The sequence below is a fragment of the Acipenser ruthenus genome, chromosome 17 (assembly GCF_902713425.1).
Source record: "Acipenser ruthenus chromosome 17, fAciRut3.2 maternal haplotype, whole genome shotgun sequence".
In the NCBI taxonomy this organism is placed as follows: domain Eukaryota; kingdom Metazoa; phylum Chordata; class Actinopteri; order Acipenseriformes; family Acipenseridae; genus Acipenser; species Acipenser ruthenus.
This window is the reverse complement of record NC_081205.1, coordinates 1,498,703-1,516,818: the sequence shown is the minus strand read 5'-3', so window position 1 is coordinate 1,516,818 and position 18,116 is coordinate 1,498,703. Positions and strand designations below refer to the sequence as shown.

Genomic DNA, 18,116 nt, shown 5'->3' with positions numbered 1-18,116 from the left:
AATGAGAATAACTAACTAATAAACCTTCTCTGGAACGGTTGCAAAGGGTTTCCATGAGCTACAGACTTGATTTAAGAAACCAAAATGGACTTCCATAGCAAAACAATCCTTAAAGTTTGGGAAACAGCTACCAGTGCATTATATGGCTGCATATTATTATATTGCATGTGCTGGAATGACGCAAAAAGAGTTTAGCGATTGCCACCGTGTACGTTTACACTTACACGGAGTAGAATATTATAAGAAAGTAACGCAAGTGTACAGAGATTTTACAAATTACAAACACACCACATAATTAATCATTGTATTTGTCAGTCTCTGCTTGTCATAGCAGGGCTCAGAGCTGTGAGGGAAAGCTCAGTGTGTATGTGTGTGTTTGTGTGTGTGTGTGTGCGCGCGTGTGTGTTTGAAATGGTATTTGTCGTTCCAGACTACCAGCCTTGCTCCGATGAAGAGGGCTGCTCGGAAGTGTTTCTCCCCACAGACAGCGACTACGACTCGAGCGACGCCCTGAGCCCGCGAGAGCTGGACCTCGTCTACTCCTCATCCCAGGACATCTCCCAGCAGGTGCTTTCAGGGCTGAGCGGGAGTGCACCAGACGTGCTGCAGGTGCACGACCTGAAGTCGCCCCTCAGCCCCAGGGAGCAGTGCAACAGGGGGCCCTTCGACGCAGACACAGACTCCTGCACGAAGACCATGGGCGGCTTGACTCTAAGGGGCACAGACAAGGCCGCTTCCGGCAACCAGCCGGGGAACAACCCCCCTAGCAAGAGGAAGCTTCTGTCCAAACACCATCACCACAGCTACTTCAGCTGCCACCACCGCTGGCTGCGCGTGCACAGCGAGAGCCAGGCCACCTCGCTGTCGGAGGGGCTGTACACACAGCAGCGGGAGTGCCCGTCCTTACCGCTGGAGTCTGCCTGCGGAGGAGACATGAAGACCGTAGCAGAGCTACCGCGTAGCTCTTTCTTACCTCACGCCTCCAGCCTCCCGGAAGAAGGGAAGGAGTCCAAACCGAACGTCCGCAGGATATTCGTGGAGCCTTGCAAAATGCCGTCGTCCAACGAGGGCTTGAAAGCGTGGACTCTGAACGTAGGAGAGTCTCCCCCCGCGGTGGGAGACGCGAGTGCCATAGCTGGAGGCACGAGACAAGACATTGACTCCGATGACCAAACCAATTCTCAAGTATCGGAAATATTCAGCAGTACACTCTAGGAGTATAAACGCTTTTACTTGATCAAAGATGTTCTTTTTTTTTTTTTTTTTAATGCCATTTGTATATGATATGAACGTTGTTGGAATCTGTTTGTATTTTTGTACGTGTTCTATAACTGAGCATGCAAAGCTGTTATTTTTTTTTGTGTGTGTTATTTTATGTATCGTGCACAAGGCTTACTGGGATGCTGCATCCTTGAATGAAATTGTAATAAAAGAACTTCACTAAAGTTGCTGGACAACTCTTTAAAGTAAGAAAAATACACCCATGGCTCTTGACTGTTCTAATAATCAATGCAACGCTGAGATAAGCACTGCTTGTACGATTTTAACTTGAACAACTGCGTGCACCCGAGGCACAACGGGCAAGTAACGTAGTACGTTTTAAAATTCAATTCATGGCTTTAAAAATATAGTTTAAAAATAAGTTAAATTAAAAAAAGAAATGAAAAGTTACCATGCTTGTGAATTGGCACTGTTCAGCCATATGTTTAAATACAGGAATACAGTGGAATGCTGCATATCCAGCCAGCTGGACGGCACCAAAATATTGATCTTCTTAAACAAGAATTATTGTACAAATTCACGTGTTATTTGTGCTCTGAACTTCTGGAAACACATCTAATAGATCATGCATTTATCCAATGTCTGCAAGTATTTCCACAAAGTGTCTTTCTCCATCTTGTCAGAATGCTGTACTTTACGTGTCTGTGGGTCAGTGGCTTCGTTTGTGTTTGTGTCCACAGTCCTAGTCGATTCACTGTCGTCTTCATCAGCATTTTTAACCTTACAGAAGTAGTTTGTAGTAGAAGTTCCTAATGTTCTTTTCATTGCATCAAGAGAACTATTGACTGAATCAGACAGCTGTACGGGAGATGTGAGTAATGTGACTTAGCTTGCCTATATTCCGGCTAGACTACACCACTGGCACTAATCCTAGACTACCTTACCTAAATTAACAAGAAGTAGTCCAAGATTACTGCTAATCAGGGTCTGCATTGCACTTTAATTTCATTCTGTCTGTCAAAAAATACCCTGTGATTTAAAAGGTAGCGGTATTTAAATATGCCTCCTGTTTAGATCACTGACGTACAATAGAAGGGAAGACCCCCTTAATGTTCTGTTCAGGTATTCAACATTCCACTGCGGTTCCAATTCCGTTCCATAATGGTACCACTGAATTCCAATATGTTAGATTCTGAAACTTCATATTAGGACTACAGAAAAGAAGAATTTTTTTGTCATAAAAAAAAGCATTATGATGTATCGTTTTAAGTGTAAAACAAAATGATAGTGACTGCCTCCAGAGGAAATGTGTGTTTTTTTTTTTTTTTTTATTTAGTAGTCGCCATTAATTTTACCCCATTTTTCTCCCAATGTATCATATCCAATTATGTTTTAGGCTCAGCTCACCGCTCCCACCCCTGCGCTGACTCGGGAGTGGCGAAGATGAACACACGCTGTCCTCTGAAGCGTGTGCCGTCAGCCAACCGCTTTTTTACACACTGCAGACTCGCCATGCAGCCACCCAAGAGCTACAGCGTCGGAGGACAACGCAGCTCTGGGCAGCTTACAGGCAAGCCCGCAGGCGCCCGGCCAGACCACAGGGGTCGCTGGTGTGCGGTGAGCCGAGGACACCCTGGCCGACCTAAGCCCTCCCCCCCCCTGGGCGGCGCTCAGCCAATTGTGCACCACCCCCTGGGAGCTCCCGTCCACGGTCGGCAATAGAATAGCCTGGTCTCGAACCGGCGACGTCCAGGCTATAGGGCGCATCCTACACTCCACGAGGAGCGCCTTTACAGGATTTTTTAGTGTTTTATGTGTGAAGTATTTAAGACAGTTTATCACCCAGATGGGCTCGTTTGGAATTGTGTTTAATATGTTTGCAGACCAGAGTAAAAAGAGTATTTTCAGAAAAAACAAGGGTTTCATTAAAACTTTGTGTGTGTGTGTATATATATGTATATATATATATCTATATATATATATATATATATTAGTGCAAAGGGCATTATTAAAGTTTGTAAATAGTGTTTGTTTGCTAGTTGCAATCGTCTAAATGTTATTATGTGTTGTTAGTAATATAGTCTGGTGTATGTTGAACAAATAACAAATACTAGCACAATTTTATGTGCTTCAGAAACATCAGTTTGATAGCCATGAATAAGCATATTGTCATACAGTAACACTATAAAATAATGACCACAAATTCACAATGAATTCCATCTGAATCCCACAGAAATGGCACCTGAATATCTTCTGCACTTCCTGTGAGTTCTAAAGTCATTCATTTTGAATTCAGCCCTGTTACTTTATGTGGGTTTAATTACCTGCATTAATTCCGTGTTCCTTTGTAACACATGGTGTGGATCTCATATAAGGCATGCATTCCTACCCTGTTACTCGCCCACCAGGGGATTGTGAGAACTGTTAATGTTGATACCATGCATGCCACACACACGCACGCATGCACGCATGCACACACACACACATAACATGACCCATGCCTTTGCACTCACACTGAAGACACACTGTATAGAAGTTATACAAGTGTGATTCTACATGAAGGGGTTTATACAGCCTCTTTTTAGAATGTCTTTATAATAGCTTTTTGTATTTCATTACAATAACATCATTGTTTTCCCAGTACAAGGAAAATTACTCTTTTTTTTTTTTTTTTTTTTTTTTTTTTGATTTTTTTTATACTATCTCAAACTGTTTGCAGTTAAATTTTTGAATCTCAGGAAACTTTAAGTTACTCCATAAAATGTACATTTATTATTAAATGCAAAAAAAATCTCTCTCTCTCGCTCTCGCTCTCTCTCTCTCTCTCGCTCTCTCTCTCTCTCTCGCTCTCGCTCTCTCTCTCGCTCTCTCTCTCGCTTTCTGTTCCTCAGCACTTGCAAAGGCAGTGTCGAACTTCAGCCCGACAACGTCCGGTGTGGCCCTCACAAACATTCTGTGTTCAGTTCAGTCCAGAGTTTTCAGAGCATTCTGGAATATTCAGATTTATTCCTGAAGGCCCAGGTGTCATCTGATGACCTGTTTTCAGTGTCATAGGCCTGTAAAGCTGAGGGAATACAAAGCCACTTTGTGGCTTGGAACTTGGTTTCAGGATACTAGGTTTCAGGCCACTGCAAGGCACACCAGGGGAGACTTGGGGTTTGATACAGCAAAACCACTTTTCCTGAAAAAATGGCTTCATGATCCCTCAGATTAGGACTTTGAACACAAGGGGGCAGTCACCCGCTGATCATTTTGAATTGAATGGTCATGGATGTGAGGAAGGTATTCTCTACCCACTCACACATGGAGAAAGAAGTGAGGAGGCTTTTGCTTCATAATTGGTAAATATCAGTCAACTTTTCCTGAATGCTTCTAAAGCACATCAGGACAAGATTTAAGAATATACTGTTCCGTTTCCAAAACCGGTATAATGTGACTCAGATGTAGGTTGAGTTTATTACAAGTTTTGAAACAATAGCTTTTTATTCCCCTTAGAAAAAAAGCTGGAATGGAATTCTACTAAATCAGGTTTTTACCCTGTAAAAAAAAAAATTTACATTCTTTTTCAAAGTAGAAAAAAAGTAGAAAAATGATTGTTTCAGAGCTAGAAGCTAATGACTTAGGAGTGTGTAGGAATCTGATCCATTCGCTAATGTAACAGGGCAGAGGCTGAGCGCGATCCGGCGACCCCACGCACCACAAGCGAGTGTCTTAAGAGTGTAGAAGAGCCGGGCTTGTCTGCATTCGTGGCTTTAGAGCTTTTAACCTCCTCTCATCTCACCAACAGGACAGAATCCGTAAGGGCAGAGCATCACACAACACTGCCCGTTACACTAAGAAAGATATTTATCATCAGAACAACCTGACATTGCTGAATGTTTCTGAGTAGAGGCCAGTAAACCAATCGCATTTAGTTAGTTTCTTACATTTGACTTCATTATCCGAAGTTAAGCATACCAAAAATCTGAAATATCATTTGTTGTTTGAAACACTATGAAAGTAAATTCTGTTTGTGAATATATATATATATATATATATATATATATATATATATATATATTCAAAATTAAGTTTTAAAACTGTCTTTGCATGCGTCGCAAGCTTTTGTTCTGTTTTCACTAGCTTTTGTTCCGAGTTGTGCTGCTGTTTTCTTTGTATCAGTTTGGTTTGTGCATTCGCTTGTTGGTTTTTTAAACTGTAAATTAAACGTTGAGAAGTTTCTCATTGCTGGAACCAAGTGACTATTTTGATCTCCACACTGGAAACATTTTGTAACATATTACTTAACCAGATTATTCTATTGTAAAACTTTTACTGTACTGTGTTTTTGATCCAATAAGAAAAAGCCTTAACTGTTGGCATGTTTGTGGATGGCTATTTTGTTACAAGAATGTATGTTGTTGTTATTGCCATCTTGGGGGAAAAAAAGGGCACATCGCTTTCTTCAGTAAATGATATTCTTCTGAAATTTGCAGACTGTTTTTATAGTGTTATTACGAAGTTTGGTTTGAAGTCATTTTGAGGTGTAACAGTGCACTAAACATTCCTAAAGCTCACCTGAAATATTAAAGGATCTTGACTGTCTGTTTACCTGAGTTTCGTTTTGAACTGTTTTACAAATCCCAGGAATCAAAAAGAGTTACTGTGAGCAGTAGATGTATTTATACATTTATATGATATATATATATATCATTTTATTCAGCTTGTTTTATATAAACCCTTGAGTCACTGTGTGTATAACTTTACCATGTTAACTTTCCTATCTGTGCTCTAGTTTATGATGCAGGATGTTTTTTCTAAGTCCTTGCAGTGCAACTTCTCATAACTCACATGAAAAATATCACAAAATGGCAAATATATACCATCGGATTTATTGCATGCTCAGCCCAGCATGCTGTAAACCCCTATTGGAGGTATGATTGGATAAACATTATATAAAAACACTAAATGAGTGATGGTGACAAAACATTTCAAAGGAACTGTCAGAGGTCACACTGCCCAAATTTGTATATTGCAACTGATGAAGATTACAGTGTGGTGTCAAGCCTGTTAATATTGATGATGCTTTCTGATTTGACATTCCAAAGTTGGACCGATATCCTAGGAGAGTGAACACCCCTGCTGCTGTAGTTCAAGGGTGAGGTTTATGTAGAAACACAAGCCATTTCCTGCCGCTCACATAATCAGACAACCAGCCCCGTCAATACCAACGAAGGAGCCCTTAAAGTCTGCATGCATTTATTTTCCTTAACAAGAGATGGCATACAACACTTGCAGATTTTTTTTTTTTTTGTGAAGTGATGACTAATAAGTCTCAGCTGGAGATAAGAGGTGTGAAAGTTCCTGTCAACACGCTCTGCAGAGAGGGAAGAGAGTGGCGTGTAGCTGAGGTTTGATCCAGGCACTGATTATTACTGTTAATATTATTATTATTACTATTATTTATTTCTTAGCAGACGCCCTTATCCAGGGTGACTTCCAATTGTTACAAGATATCACATTATTTTTACATACAATTACCCATTTATACAGTTGGGTTTTTACTGGAGCAATCTAGGTAAAGTACCTTGCTCAAGGGTACAACAGCAGTGTCCCCCACTGGGGATTGAACCCACAACCCTCCAGTCAAGAGTCCAGAGCCCTAACCACTACTGCAAGTCATTGGCATGCCTGGAAAAAAAATAAATAAATAGTGGGTATCAAGCTGAAGGTAGTGCATGCATATGAGTCACTGGACTTTTACATGTACTTTCGGCCTCTAACACGGCTGCACTGGCCCCCTTTCGTTAGTATTTCTGGTGTTCTTTTGCTCTCATGTAGGACAGAAGCTGAGCGGTAACCCACAGGTGATCCTTCACGAGAGGAGACAGGATCAGCTGCACGGGTTCACTTCATCTCTGGTTAAAGGGCGAGCAGGTCGGAGAAAACTTCACAGCTTTAGTTTTAAGTTTCTTAAAAAAATCTTGGGAGGGGGTAAAGGTTGATCAAAGCAACCCCTAAGTGATTTATTTTTTAACAAAACAGAATTATGGAAAGCAATGCCACAGATTTTGTTTTATAGGTTTTATTCCAGGACCATGTAATCTATTTATTTTTTTTAACAGCTGCCCCTTTGGGCTCGATTTGTATTTCAGATTGGATTAGTCAAGATCCATTAGCTTTGCACAATGTCAACAAGTGATTTGCAGGTAATAATGACTTCTCTTACTAAATAAAAATCAGCAGCAGTCCAGACGTCTGATGAATCACAGAAATGATATACAGTAGAAAGTGAAAATAGATGTCAAATAAGCATGACGTTTAGCGCTATTAAAGCACAGCAGGGTCCTTATTTACTCTGACATCTGGGTATAATGTCAAGTTCTCCTGGGTTTCGGTATTTCATTTGTACAGCTAAGTAAGTTTCAGTTGACAAGCAGCAGGATTTCACACTGACTCGAGTATAGCTTAGAGGAAATGTTTAGAGTCACTACCTTCCACTGTTTTATTATAGGAATGACTCTGCACTGACCATTGTCTGTCCTGTAGTAATACAGGGATAGTTTCTACTTCTGCATTGTCCTGATATTTCAACCCTGCCTGTTTAATATTCAATATGTGGTGTTTTCTATCATTCTCTATTACTGTTCCTGCTTCAATTTACATACTTTTTTTTCTGTGCTTTCAACTTCTGGAAAGACTCCTAAAAGCTGATTTCCTGAAGTAAGGGGGTTTGAAAACTGACCGCTGTGGTGGTGCAGAGATGTTCACTTTGACATGTACCCCTGTTAAACCTGGAGTGGAATGCCTTCCAGGGCTGTGATGGAAGACCCCACATCGAAACAGTGGAGGTTCTGTCATTACTAGAGGGGAGGTTTGAGTGTTTGTGAGGCTCGTAAGTATATTTCTGACTTTAAAAGTAAGTAAACGGTGTCTGTATGCAGCTCTGCCACTGTTAAAATCAATAGACGTTAATGATTTATAAGTTGCATTTGGCTGACTGGTCCCAAATTGCAGTTTGATAACAGTGCTTGCAACTTGTTAAGTTGGGCAATTTCTCTCCATTTGATAAGACTGTGGAACATCAAAAAATGAGTCGCCCCCTCATTCCATTTCAACTGAGATCTAATTGGAGAGAAAAAAATAGATAATGAGATACTATTGGAACCTGCGCATAAAGAACTGTGAAATCGCAATGGGCTTTATAGCGAATGTATACAATGTTTACATTAACTAATGGCTCTTTGTTGTGTGTGTGACTTGATTGTGTGTTTGACTTTCACTGATGTCTGTCTCTGCCCCCCTCCCCAGCACCCTGGCGCTATCTCACTTTTTGCTTTAGTTTGAAAACTACACAGACAGGCATGTGGCACTGAAATTAACCTGTATAATATAGATATAAAAAAAGGGGATCAATTAGTTATGTGGCTTACAATAAGGACCGTTTTGAAAGTAAAACTATTAGGTCTGTTTATTTTCCACTTCCTATAAATTCAGAAGTTGCTGTCATTGTGAAATGCCGTACAGTCATTTCCGAGCAGGGATTAGCAGTGAAGTCTTAGGGTAAAATTTGCGCTTAACAGGAGCTGTCATGCAAGTCTGCTCAGTGTAGCTTGCTGCTTCCATAAACTGCTTATATCTCTGGGGACCATTTGGGGATTCAAAACGTAGTGGATATGTCATGCACCCCGGGGGGGCGGGGGGGGAGTGACCTTAGCCTTGATCTCCTGTCCAATAGGACTGTCTGGTGGACAGGGGTCTGAAAAACTACTGAAGCGTTGGGCGAGGATCTCAGTGACTGCTGACTAGGAAGGATAATATTTACATTTTGATACAAAGTTTTTGCTGATTTTTGTATACCTGCTGGGCAGTAATATAGACTCCTGATTGGATGAGCTGCCGAAGGCTTTGTCTTGGGATAATACTTGGGAAACGATTCCAGGGCATGTCTAATGAGATGCTGGTCTGCTTGCTGTGGACGCAGATGAATTTACAAATACCAAGTCGTTTATACACCACAGCTATACACCACAACAAGGAATTGCTTATATATTGGTGGATAATTGTTATATTGACATAAAACTGCCCTTTAATCCCGGGCTGGCTTGAGGCAGGGTATCAGGGCAATGTGAGGGAGATACCTGTGACGAAAATAAAAAGGACAAGACTCAAACTCCAATCCAGTTATCATTCATAAAAATAATAGTAGCGATAGTAATATCCTTATCAAAATCCCCCCAGTAAAAGCTTAGCAAAGTGTAATAAAGCATAGTAAAAGCATGGGAATGGATAGGTGAGCATTGTAAAGAAGAGCGAGGTATGGTATAGCATATTAAACATGGCAGATCGGGGGGTGAACTAGGGTAAATGCACAGTATAACCACGGGAAAGGCGTGATGAAACTGCAAAAATACCACGCCAAAATACTGTGGTCAACTTTGATAAGATAATAAATACACATATGGACAGGACCTTCTGTTGGGCCATGCTTTCAATTATTAATTCAATAATTAACTCCTAGTTTTTGAATGAGAAAAAAAAATTCATGTTAATGTTAGAAAAATCAAGCCTGAGAGCGATTTTAAAAGAACTTGAAATGCATTACTTAGCTGTGTGGTTCCAGTTTTGTAAAACTAACAGGTGTTTTACAAATAGGAGTTAATTAAAGAGTGGAGTAAAGGCTTTGAAAGTGTTGCCTGTAATGTCTTATCTATCAGAGTGCTGGAGGGATGTCAGGGTTGCAGTACAGCCCTGTACGGCCCAAGCAGGCACGCTGACAAATCGACCATTCAAATTGCTTCCTTGTTAGATCTTCAAAGGCTTTTTGGAGGGGAAAAAAAAGCAGAAAAAACAAAGCACTTGAAATCTTTATCGGGGAAGGTCACGAAAGAAAGCTCTAGCCTCTAGAACGAGGAGGGAGGGCTGGCGATTCTTGAGTAAGATTAAGATTCTTTTCTTTTTTTTTTATCAGTGCTACACACCAGGTTATTTGTTGTACAGTTCTTAGGGCTTGTGTCCTTGCCACACAGAAACACTCAGTGGTTCTGCTAGAAAAGTATGCACAGGAATAACCACAGGTCAGGTACTTACGGTAAGTGTTTAGCTGTATTATTTAAAGGGGATTGCTAAAAATTCACACAAACTGTCAGTAAATGTGACCAATTTAGTTTACTGTTGCGACAGCCTTGTTCAGGGCAAGGAAAACAAACTGAAAGAACTAAACATGTTGTTTATTGCACTGTAAACACAAAATAAACTGGCACAGTAACACTATATTCTGCCTAAATACCAGTTAGGTCATTTGCATCCAGAAGTTCTGGAAGGCTTCCAGTATTCTGATACCAAACTGTAAGTCATTTCATGGGTGAATTCTAGTGATAAGGAACACACACTTTCAGTGTTTTTTGTACACGTATCATGTTTAAAATGACAGATGCTGTGGCAGACCTTCAATGAACAATTGGAAACACATCCAAAAATAGGCATTTCAGTGCTGATTTCCCCAAGGTTTCCTAATAGCAAGCTTCAGGTCAAACCTCCCAAATGGAATGGGGCTGTAAAAACCGTAGCTCATAAATCAAAAAAAGGTATAATTTTCAAATACTTTGTAAAAGAAATGAGATGTCTTTTAAATGCTGGAAGCACATGAAAAGAAAACAAAACTACTGTACATTTGCACATGTACATTGAGTTAAAAAAAACACATAGAAATCCATCATCAGTGATATAGGCAGATTGAACCCCATTTCAGAATGCTGTGATTGACTGGTGCTGTGATTTAGAACCCCATTTCAGAATGATCTGATTGGCTGGTCCTGTGATTTAGAACCCCATTTCAGAATGCTGTGATTGACTGGTGCTGTGATTTAGAACCCCATTTCAGAATGCTCTGATTGGCTGGTCCTGTGATTTAGAACCCCATTTCAGAATGCTGTGATTGACTGGTCCTGTGATTTAGAACCCCATTTCAGAATGCTGTGATTGACTGGTGCTGTGATTTAGAACCCCATTTCAGAATGCTGTGATTGACTGGTCCTGTGATTTAGAACCCCATTTCAGAATGCTCTGATTGGCTGGTCCTGTGATTTAGAACCCCATTTCAGAATGCTCTGATTGGCTGGTCCTGTGATTTAGAACCCCATTTCAGAATGCTGTGATTGACTGGTGCTGTGATTTAGAACCCCATTTCAGAATGCTCTGATTGGCTGGTGCTGTGATTTAGAACCCCATTTCAGAATGCTCTGATTGGCTGGTCCTGTGATTTAGAACCCCATTTCAGAATGCTGTGATTGACTGGTGCTGTGATTTAGAACCCCATTTCAGAATGCTGTGATTGACTGGTGCTGTGATTTAGAACCCCATTTCAGAATGCTGTGATTGACTGGTGCTGTGATTTAGAACCCCATTTCAGAATGCTCTGGTTTGCTGGTGCTGTGTGATAGAATCGTTTAATAAACCAACTCAGCATCTAGACCATTGCTACGCCCTTGTCTCTATGACCAAAATGAATGTCCGTCAGGTCAGTTCAACATGTTGGGCCCTGTCTATCAACAGTACTACAAATAAATAAACAGTCATTTTAGAGCATGCTGTGACAAGTTTGGTTCCGGTTTAGTGGGTCAGTAGATTGACAGTTAGAAATGCCATGATCATAATGCACAGTATAACAGGATGTTCAGTAAGCCTCTCTAATCACAATCAAGCCTTTATTGGAGACATATCTATTATACCATGTCTTCAGGCCCGAGGATAAGTGATCTTAAAATCATTATGTTTGAAGCCTAACAATCCTTTTTTTTGTGCAATGCATTGCTTCGTCATCTACAGTATGCGTTAGGCAGCTCAGTACAGCAGCGCTGGTGTTAATGAAGAAGCATTTTAACTACAGAGTGTGTGATCCAGATGAACTAACTGACAGGGATCTTCATGTAACAGCACCATGATTAGTGATTAGGTGTATTTCACAACCAGTTATATTAAAAGAATATATATATATATATATATATATATATATATATATATATATATATATATATATATATATATAATAAAAGCCGAGCAGATACGAAACCCTACCATGCAGTTAATAAAGGGTAGCTGAGTGTGCTTTAACAGCATAGTGTGTTTAACTTGCTTGCCAGAAAGGGTATCTGGTATATTTCAGGAGATTGAAAATCAGCAGGGAAGGAAAGGACTTGAGAAGTAAGCTGCTAGTTATATAAATTGATTTTTACCACATATCCCCTCTGTTACAGCAAAAATGCACTATGTAGCACTTAATGTGTGCCTTACATGGACAGCGCTGGAAGGGGCTCCTGTTACCCAGGTATTTTATTGGTTAAGGAAATTGGCTTTAGTTTAACAAAGAACCGAGCCTCCATTAAACAGGCGTCTCTATAAACTACCATGTCCTTTCAAGGTAGACAATAAACCATTCGAAATCTGTGATAAAAAACACGTCTGCATTTGTTAATGCAAAATGGAAACAAAAACACAACAAGAAAATAAGCATGTGATTAGTTTTGTTAAAATCATTAAAAGACTTGAAAAATGTGGGTGTTTGGGCTGGGATTCAGTTTTAATTAGGGCAGCATTGCATTCAAAGAAGTGTCAAAAACCAAAACTGTGATAAAGATCACTGTTCGTGTTTTAGCATCAGGGACTCTTTCCTGTAGTTTTGTGTTGTGCATAACTTCTTACAAGACATGTAGTGAAAGTACAATGTGTAGTTCTATTCATCCAGTGGTCTGTCTGGTTTGTGAAAGTCACTCCATTCTTTCTGTGAAGGTCCCTCTGGGAATCGATGTGACTTTGTAAAGAGGTTTTTAGCACATTGTCACTGCTGCTGTAGGCCTCTTATCTCTAGAACATCATTTCACCCTGTTTCCTCTGTGCAGTTTCATATCACTTCCTACTGGCGCCTGCCATGCATTGTCACGGTATTAGCCCAGAAAATGACTCCAAGGTCAATTTAAAACTTGAGGAGAAGAAAGGCATAAAGCAAACACTTCAAACAAACAAAGCGGAAATGGATCCGTCAGGAAGTTGTTTTTGTATTTTTCATACGTGAGGCTGTTGCACTTCAGTGGGCTTGTCTCTGGCCTGTAGCTCCGGGCTCGTTTCAGTGAATCAGCGACGTCTCCTTCTATTCCAGTTGTAGCCCATATTCAGTGAAAAATAATATTCAAATGATATTCATAATATTCCCTACAGGTTTCCATCATTCATTCATTCATTCGTTTTATCTATCAAACATAAGAAATTGAACCAATAGTTCAACACTTTACAAAAAATAACATGAATTACCTAAATTGTGTAGTTTCAATATAGAAGAAGAAAGGATAATACATGGATAGATAGACTCAATACCATGATCCCTGCAGGTTTAAATAGAAAGCAATAGCGTATCCTTGCATTATTATTATGTAGTAAATGACAGCACAAGCACATTAATAGACATAGATATTACATAGATAGTACATAAATAGTAATGAGTGTAGTTACCATGGCATCAAAAGCCTAGAAGTACCTCCACTGTTTGTTTTCAAGCACACTTTCCTTTGATAAAGGCATGATAAACATACAGAAACGTTGGGAAGTTATTTTCAGTGCTTGTGAATTGTAATGCTAATGAAAGTCCTGAACCCGCCTGCTATACAGTCCTGCCCGCATTGTCTTTTTACAAAGTGTACTGATGACCCCTGACCCAATCTCATTTCACTTGTGACCCGAGCCAGATTCGAACCCAGGTTTGAGGCGCCCTGCATCTCCTGACTAGGTAAACTTACTGGTTTGATCATTTGTGGGGTTTTTTCATGTTGCATCTGTATTTGATTCCATGACTTCGGCACCCAGGCTTGGTTGAGATGCTTCCAGAGTGTTTATGAAGCAAGCCTTTTGTACTTTTCTTGCTGTTTTCAGAATAACCGTTCTTGGGGCACGAGTGATTTGGTTTTATTAACTGCAACTCTGAAGTTATAAAAAGCGCGCTGCACAGTACACAACCTTGAGGGAATAATGCAGAACCAGGAACGTTTTCCTCTTTACTTTTCATTGACCAAAAATAGTAACTAGAAGTGAAGTGTGTGTGGGAGCCATTTTCAAGAGCTAAAAGCAAGGTTAATTTGCAGCAAAGTCACACTGCACAGGTCTTTATACAACAGGCTTGGGCTCGTACCATCGAGATCCACTGATGCCAGGACACTGTGATGGCAGGCCATTCAGATGCAGTGGCTAGAGGACAGGTGGTGCACAGTAATAGTTCCAGGAGCCGAGGGGTGTTAAAGAAGCAGGCGTGGGTTAACATTCCACCCTGGTCACCATGTCATCTTTTTTTGTTACATAATTGAGTGAATGCGGTGGAAATCTGCAAGATCCCAACAGGACCCTTTGAAGGGTCATCACGATTTTTCCCATTGATGTTCAATAGACTTTACAATCTTAACAAGTTACGATGACCAATTATTGAGACTCATTTTCCATTAATGGCTACCAAGCCTGACCCCTTACCCTTAATAGCAATCATTGGAATTTGGACCCTTTGTGATAGATAGATAGATAGATAGATAGATAGATAGGTAGATATGGACACATGATATTTTAAAGGAACATATATGTTTATCTCCTTTAAAATGTTATATTTCATATACATATATCTGCTTAGGATGAAGACCAAAGCAGAATGCTGTTCTATGGTTCTGGGATGGCTATAAAATAAATCACCTACCTAAACTCAAACCCGGATAAATCACTAGTGACACCATCCTAAAGTAGCAATGTGTGTGCATGCTGAGGGTGGATGCTGTGCTTCGTTTTGGTTTTATATAGTATATAGTACTGCCGTGTGTCGATGTTAACTACAGTATGGCTTTGCATGACATGAAAGAAGCAAGTAGGCTGTAGCAGCTGTATATAAAGAGTCGCTCCATTGTAGATTAATTGGGATATGTGTGAACAAACTAAGTCAGTAGTCTGGGGAGTGTTGTTAATCGCGGATACCGCAGCAGGTAAACGGTTTCTCAGTTAATACCCCTTTTCAAAGGACGCTTCTTTTAGTATTAGACAGTTGTTAATAAGCCGGCAGAGTGTGATGATTTTCCATGCCTGCTTAGTTAGCGCTGAATGAGCCGAGGGTGCGTGTGTTCATTAGGGGGGTGTGATTTCGGTCGGGTTTTATAGAGCGGTTCCCCGTGGCTTGGCTCCATACTGAAATATTGTCTTCGGCTCTTTGACACAGAGGCTGGACTCAGAACCTGGCGCCAGCTCCATAGCTGGGGAATGTGAGTTGTGTGTGTGTGTGTGAGAGGGGGAGAGGGGGGAGCGCAGTACAACTGGAAGATACTGTAGGAATAAAAGTAATGATTTAATAGACAAGTACCATGCTAATAAAATACATACAGTTACAAAAACAGTGTTGTTTTATTGGCCCCATGCCTTCTACTGTCTGCATGTCTTGATCCACATGTGCTTGCAGTATGAAAAGACAGACAAGGAGGTGGAGACATGTGCTATACCTTTATACTGTGTGTCTATTCCAATGCCATGTGGCACCTTGGGAGACATGCATGCGGTTTATGGAACAACGCACGCCGCAGTACCATTTAATATAGTTCATTTACAACTGTACAAAAGTATTGGATGTGCTATTGGACTAATGCATCGAAGTGATCAGCTGCCGCCGGTGTTGCGCGACTCGGGCACGGCGAATATAACCTGTCAATGCAGGCTGTAGAAAGCAATAGGGATACGTTTGCCTGCTGCTAATTGAAAGGTGATGCGAAACAGACTACATAAACTTAGACTAGAGCACAATACGTGTGCAAGGTGAAGGATACACTGCATGTGCGCGTGAATGCCTTCTGATAATATATATATATATATATATATATATATATATATATATATATATATATATATATATATATATATATATATATGAGATTTTTTTTTTTTTTTGTATTTTGTGTCTGGTTTGAGTGATTGCGTCTATTATAAACCCGTTTCCTTTAAAACTATCCGCAGACTAAGAACCCCCGAATAAATGAGAAACACGAGAACCAGCGGCACTTTTTACAAAGAAGTGTGCGCACACAACAGAGGTAACTTTAGAGATAGGGTAAATACAAACAGCTGGGTGCGTACGGGCATTGTTTGCCTTGAAAATGACGAGGAACAGAACGTTCAAACGGCTTGTTTTACTAGTCATGCCTCATTATAGCACAAAAACAGTAGAGATGAAACAGTTCAAATGATCAGACCGCTCTTCGACAGTTCGGTTTCCTCCTGTCAGTCACACGTGAAACTACATTTGATTATTTTTTAGCCAAAACTCTGATGAAATCACATTGGAACGTCTGGGCTTCTCTCATGAGAATAATTACAGTTTGAAAATGACACAGATTCGTTAAAATATTGAGTAATTGCTCAGCGAGATACAATATATTGCATAAGCTGTAGCTGGATAATTGTATAACGCTCTGCGTAACTAACTCTCTAGCCTGATCAATTAACCTACTCATTTCAATGCTTACATAACTTTTTCTTAAGTGACGTCTTTTAAAAAACCTCTTTTAATTATTTTACTGTGATGTAATCGTACACCTCCCGTGCTTTTCCACGTCTTATTTTGCTTTTGCGGCCGGAGAAATTGAGTGCTGGAGAAAATGTGTTTGTCGTTTTCCATAAAGCAGCAATCCATCATGTGCCATAAGATAAACACCAATAAAACATTAGTGATCCACTCCACTGTTAATAATGGGCCTGTTTTTTTTTTTTGAAATGGGTGTGAAATTAGAGTATGGATTGCGCGCATTCAGTAGCGCGGAGCCCGTGGGTCATCCTAGGGAGGGAGAGAGGCAGGCAGGGAGGCATAAATATCCGCGGAGCCGAGCGCCCCTGACCCCGGCTCCAGTGAGCGCCGGGAGAGGCGCCCTCGTAAAAAGCCAAGTTAAACAGTTTATCAGCACAAACGCACACACTGCGGCCTTCGAGACAAAAGTCAGCACCTTCTCAATGTTGCTTGCGTTTGATTTATTATCAGCACTTCGCCTGGGTGGTATTGAAGGGGAGATGTATTGGAAAATCATAAGTTTAACCCGCCGCCCGACCTTTCATTCTGTTTGATCTTCCCCGGCTCCTGCAATGCTGCCTCTGGCAGTATCTGTTTGTGGATGCTGCTGACACACATATTGTTTAAAGTGACCCGCGTTAGGTGTTTAATAACTTCAACGTGCATAGAAACGGCAACAAATGTGTAAAAGTAGGGGACCGGGGACAGAGAAACATTTTTTTTTTTACCTTTCCCTCCATTACACACAGACGATTTTGAGATAGTTTGACCAGACTTTGATTCAAACGTCACTGAGTCACAATTGTGACGTATACATTTAGTTTCTTTCGATGCAAGCGTCATGTGCAAAATATAGTTGAGCTAATGTTGTATGCGGTCAACTGTAACACGTGTTACAACTAGCCCCGACCCAGGGAGCCATTACTAAACCTCATGTTCCAGCAACAAACGACAAACCTAAGAGCATTCAATTGCGTCTACAGAGATCAGGGATGAGAATTCTAAAAAGCATAAACTAGGTAACACAAGTATATATCACAAAAGAAAATTGGGGAACAAATGTACTCTCCTGGGTCAAAAATCGAATTTTGAAGATAAAATCTCAGGGCTTTGGCACAGACAGCTCCCCTTCTACATGCAGAGACCTGAACTGAGCATGTGCACGTGAGTGATGGCACTGTAGCTAGCTTCTGATTGGCGAAATCCAAGATGTTACAATCGTCCTGTGTCACAACTGTCCCCAGTCCCCCCTCTATATCATAAAAGGATGGAATTCGAGTGATACAAAAATAATTAAGATTTCCTTCATTTTTCCTTTCATTCAGACAGCCAAACAGCAGACAGACAG

The 18,116-nt window shown here is 40.6% G+C and overlaps 1 protein-coding gene across 3 annotated transcripts in view; it reads left to right on the top strand.

The window, feature by feature from the left end:
* The window catches only part of ankfn1 (ankyrin repeat and fibronectin type III domain containing 1), a 107,445-nt gene extending 103,558 nt beyond the window's left edge, over window positions 1–3,887 (top strand). For all 3 annotated transcript variants that reach the window (XM_058989749.1, XM_058989751.1, XM_058989750.1), the window contains one exon: window positions 431–3,887. In XM_058989749.1, coding sequence (XP_058845732.1) covers window positions 431–1,215 — 785 coding nt within the window. In that variant the 3' untranslated portion in view covers window positions 1,216–3,887. The remainder of the gene's footprint in view (window positions 1–430) is intronic.
* The last annotated feature ends 14,229 nt before the right edge of the window (window positions 3,888–18,116 follow it).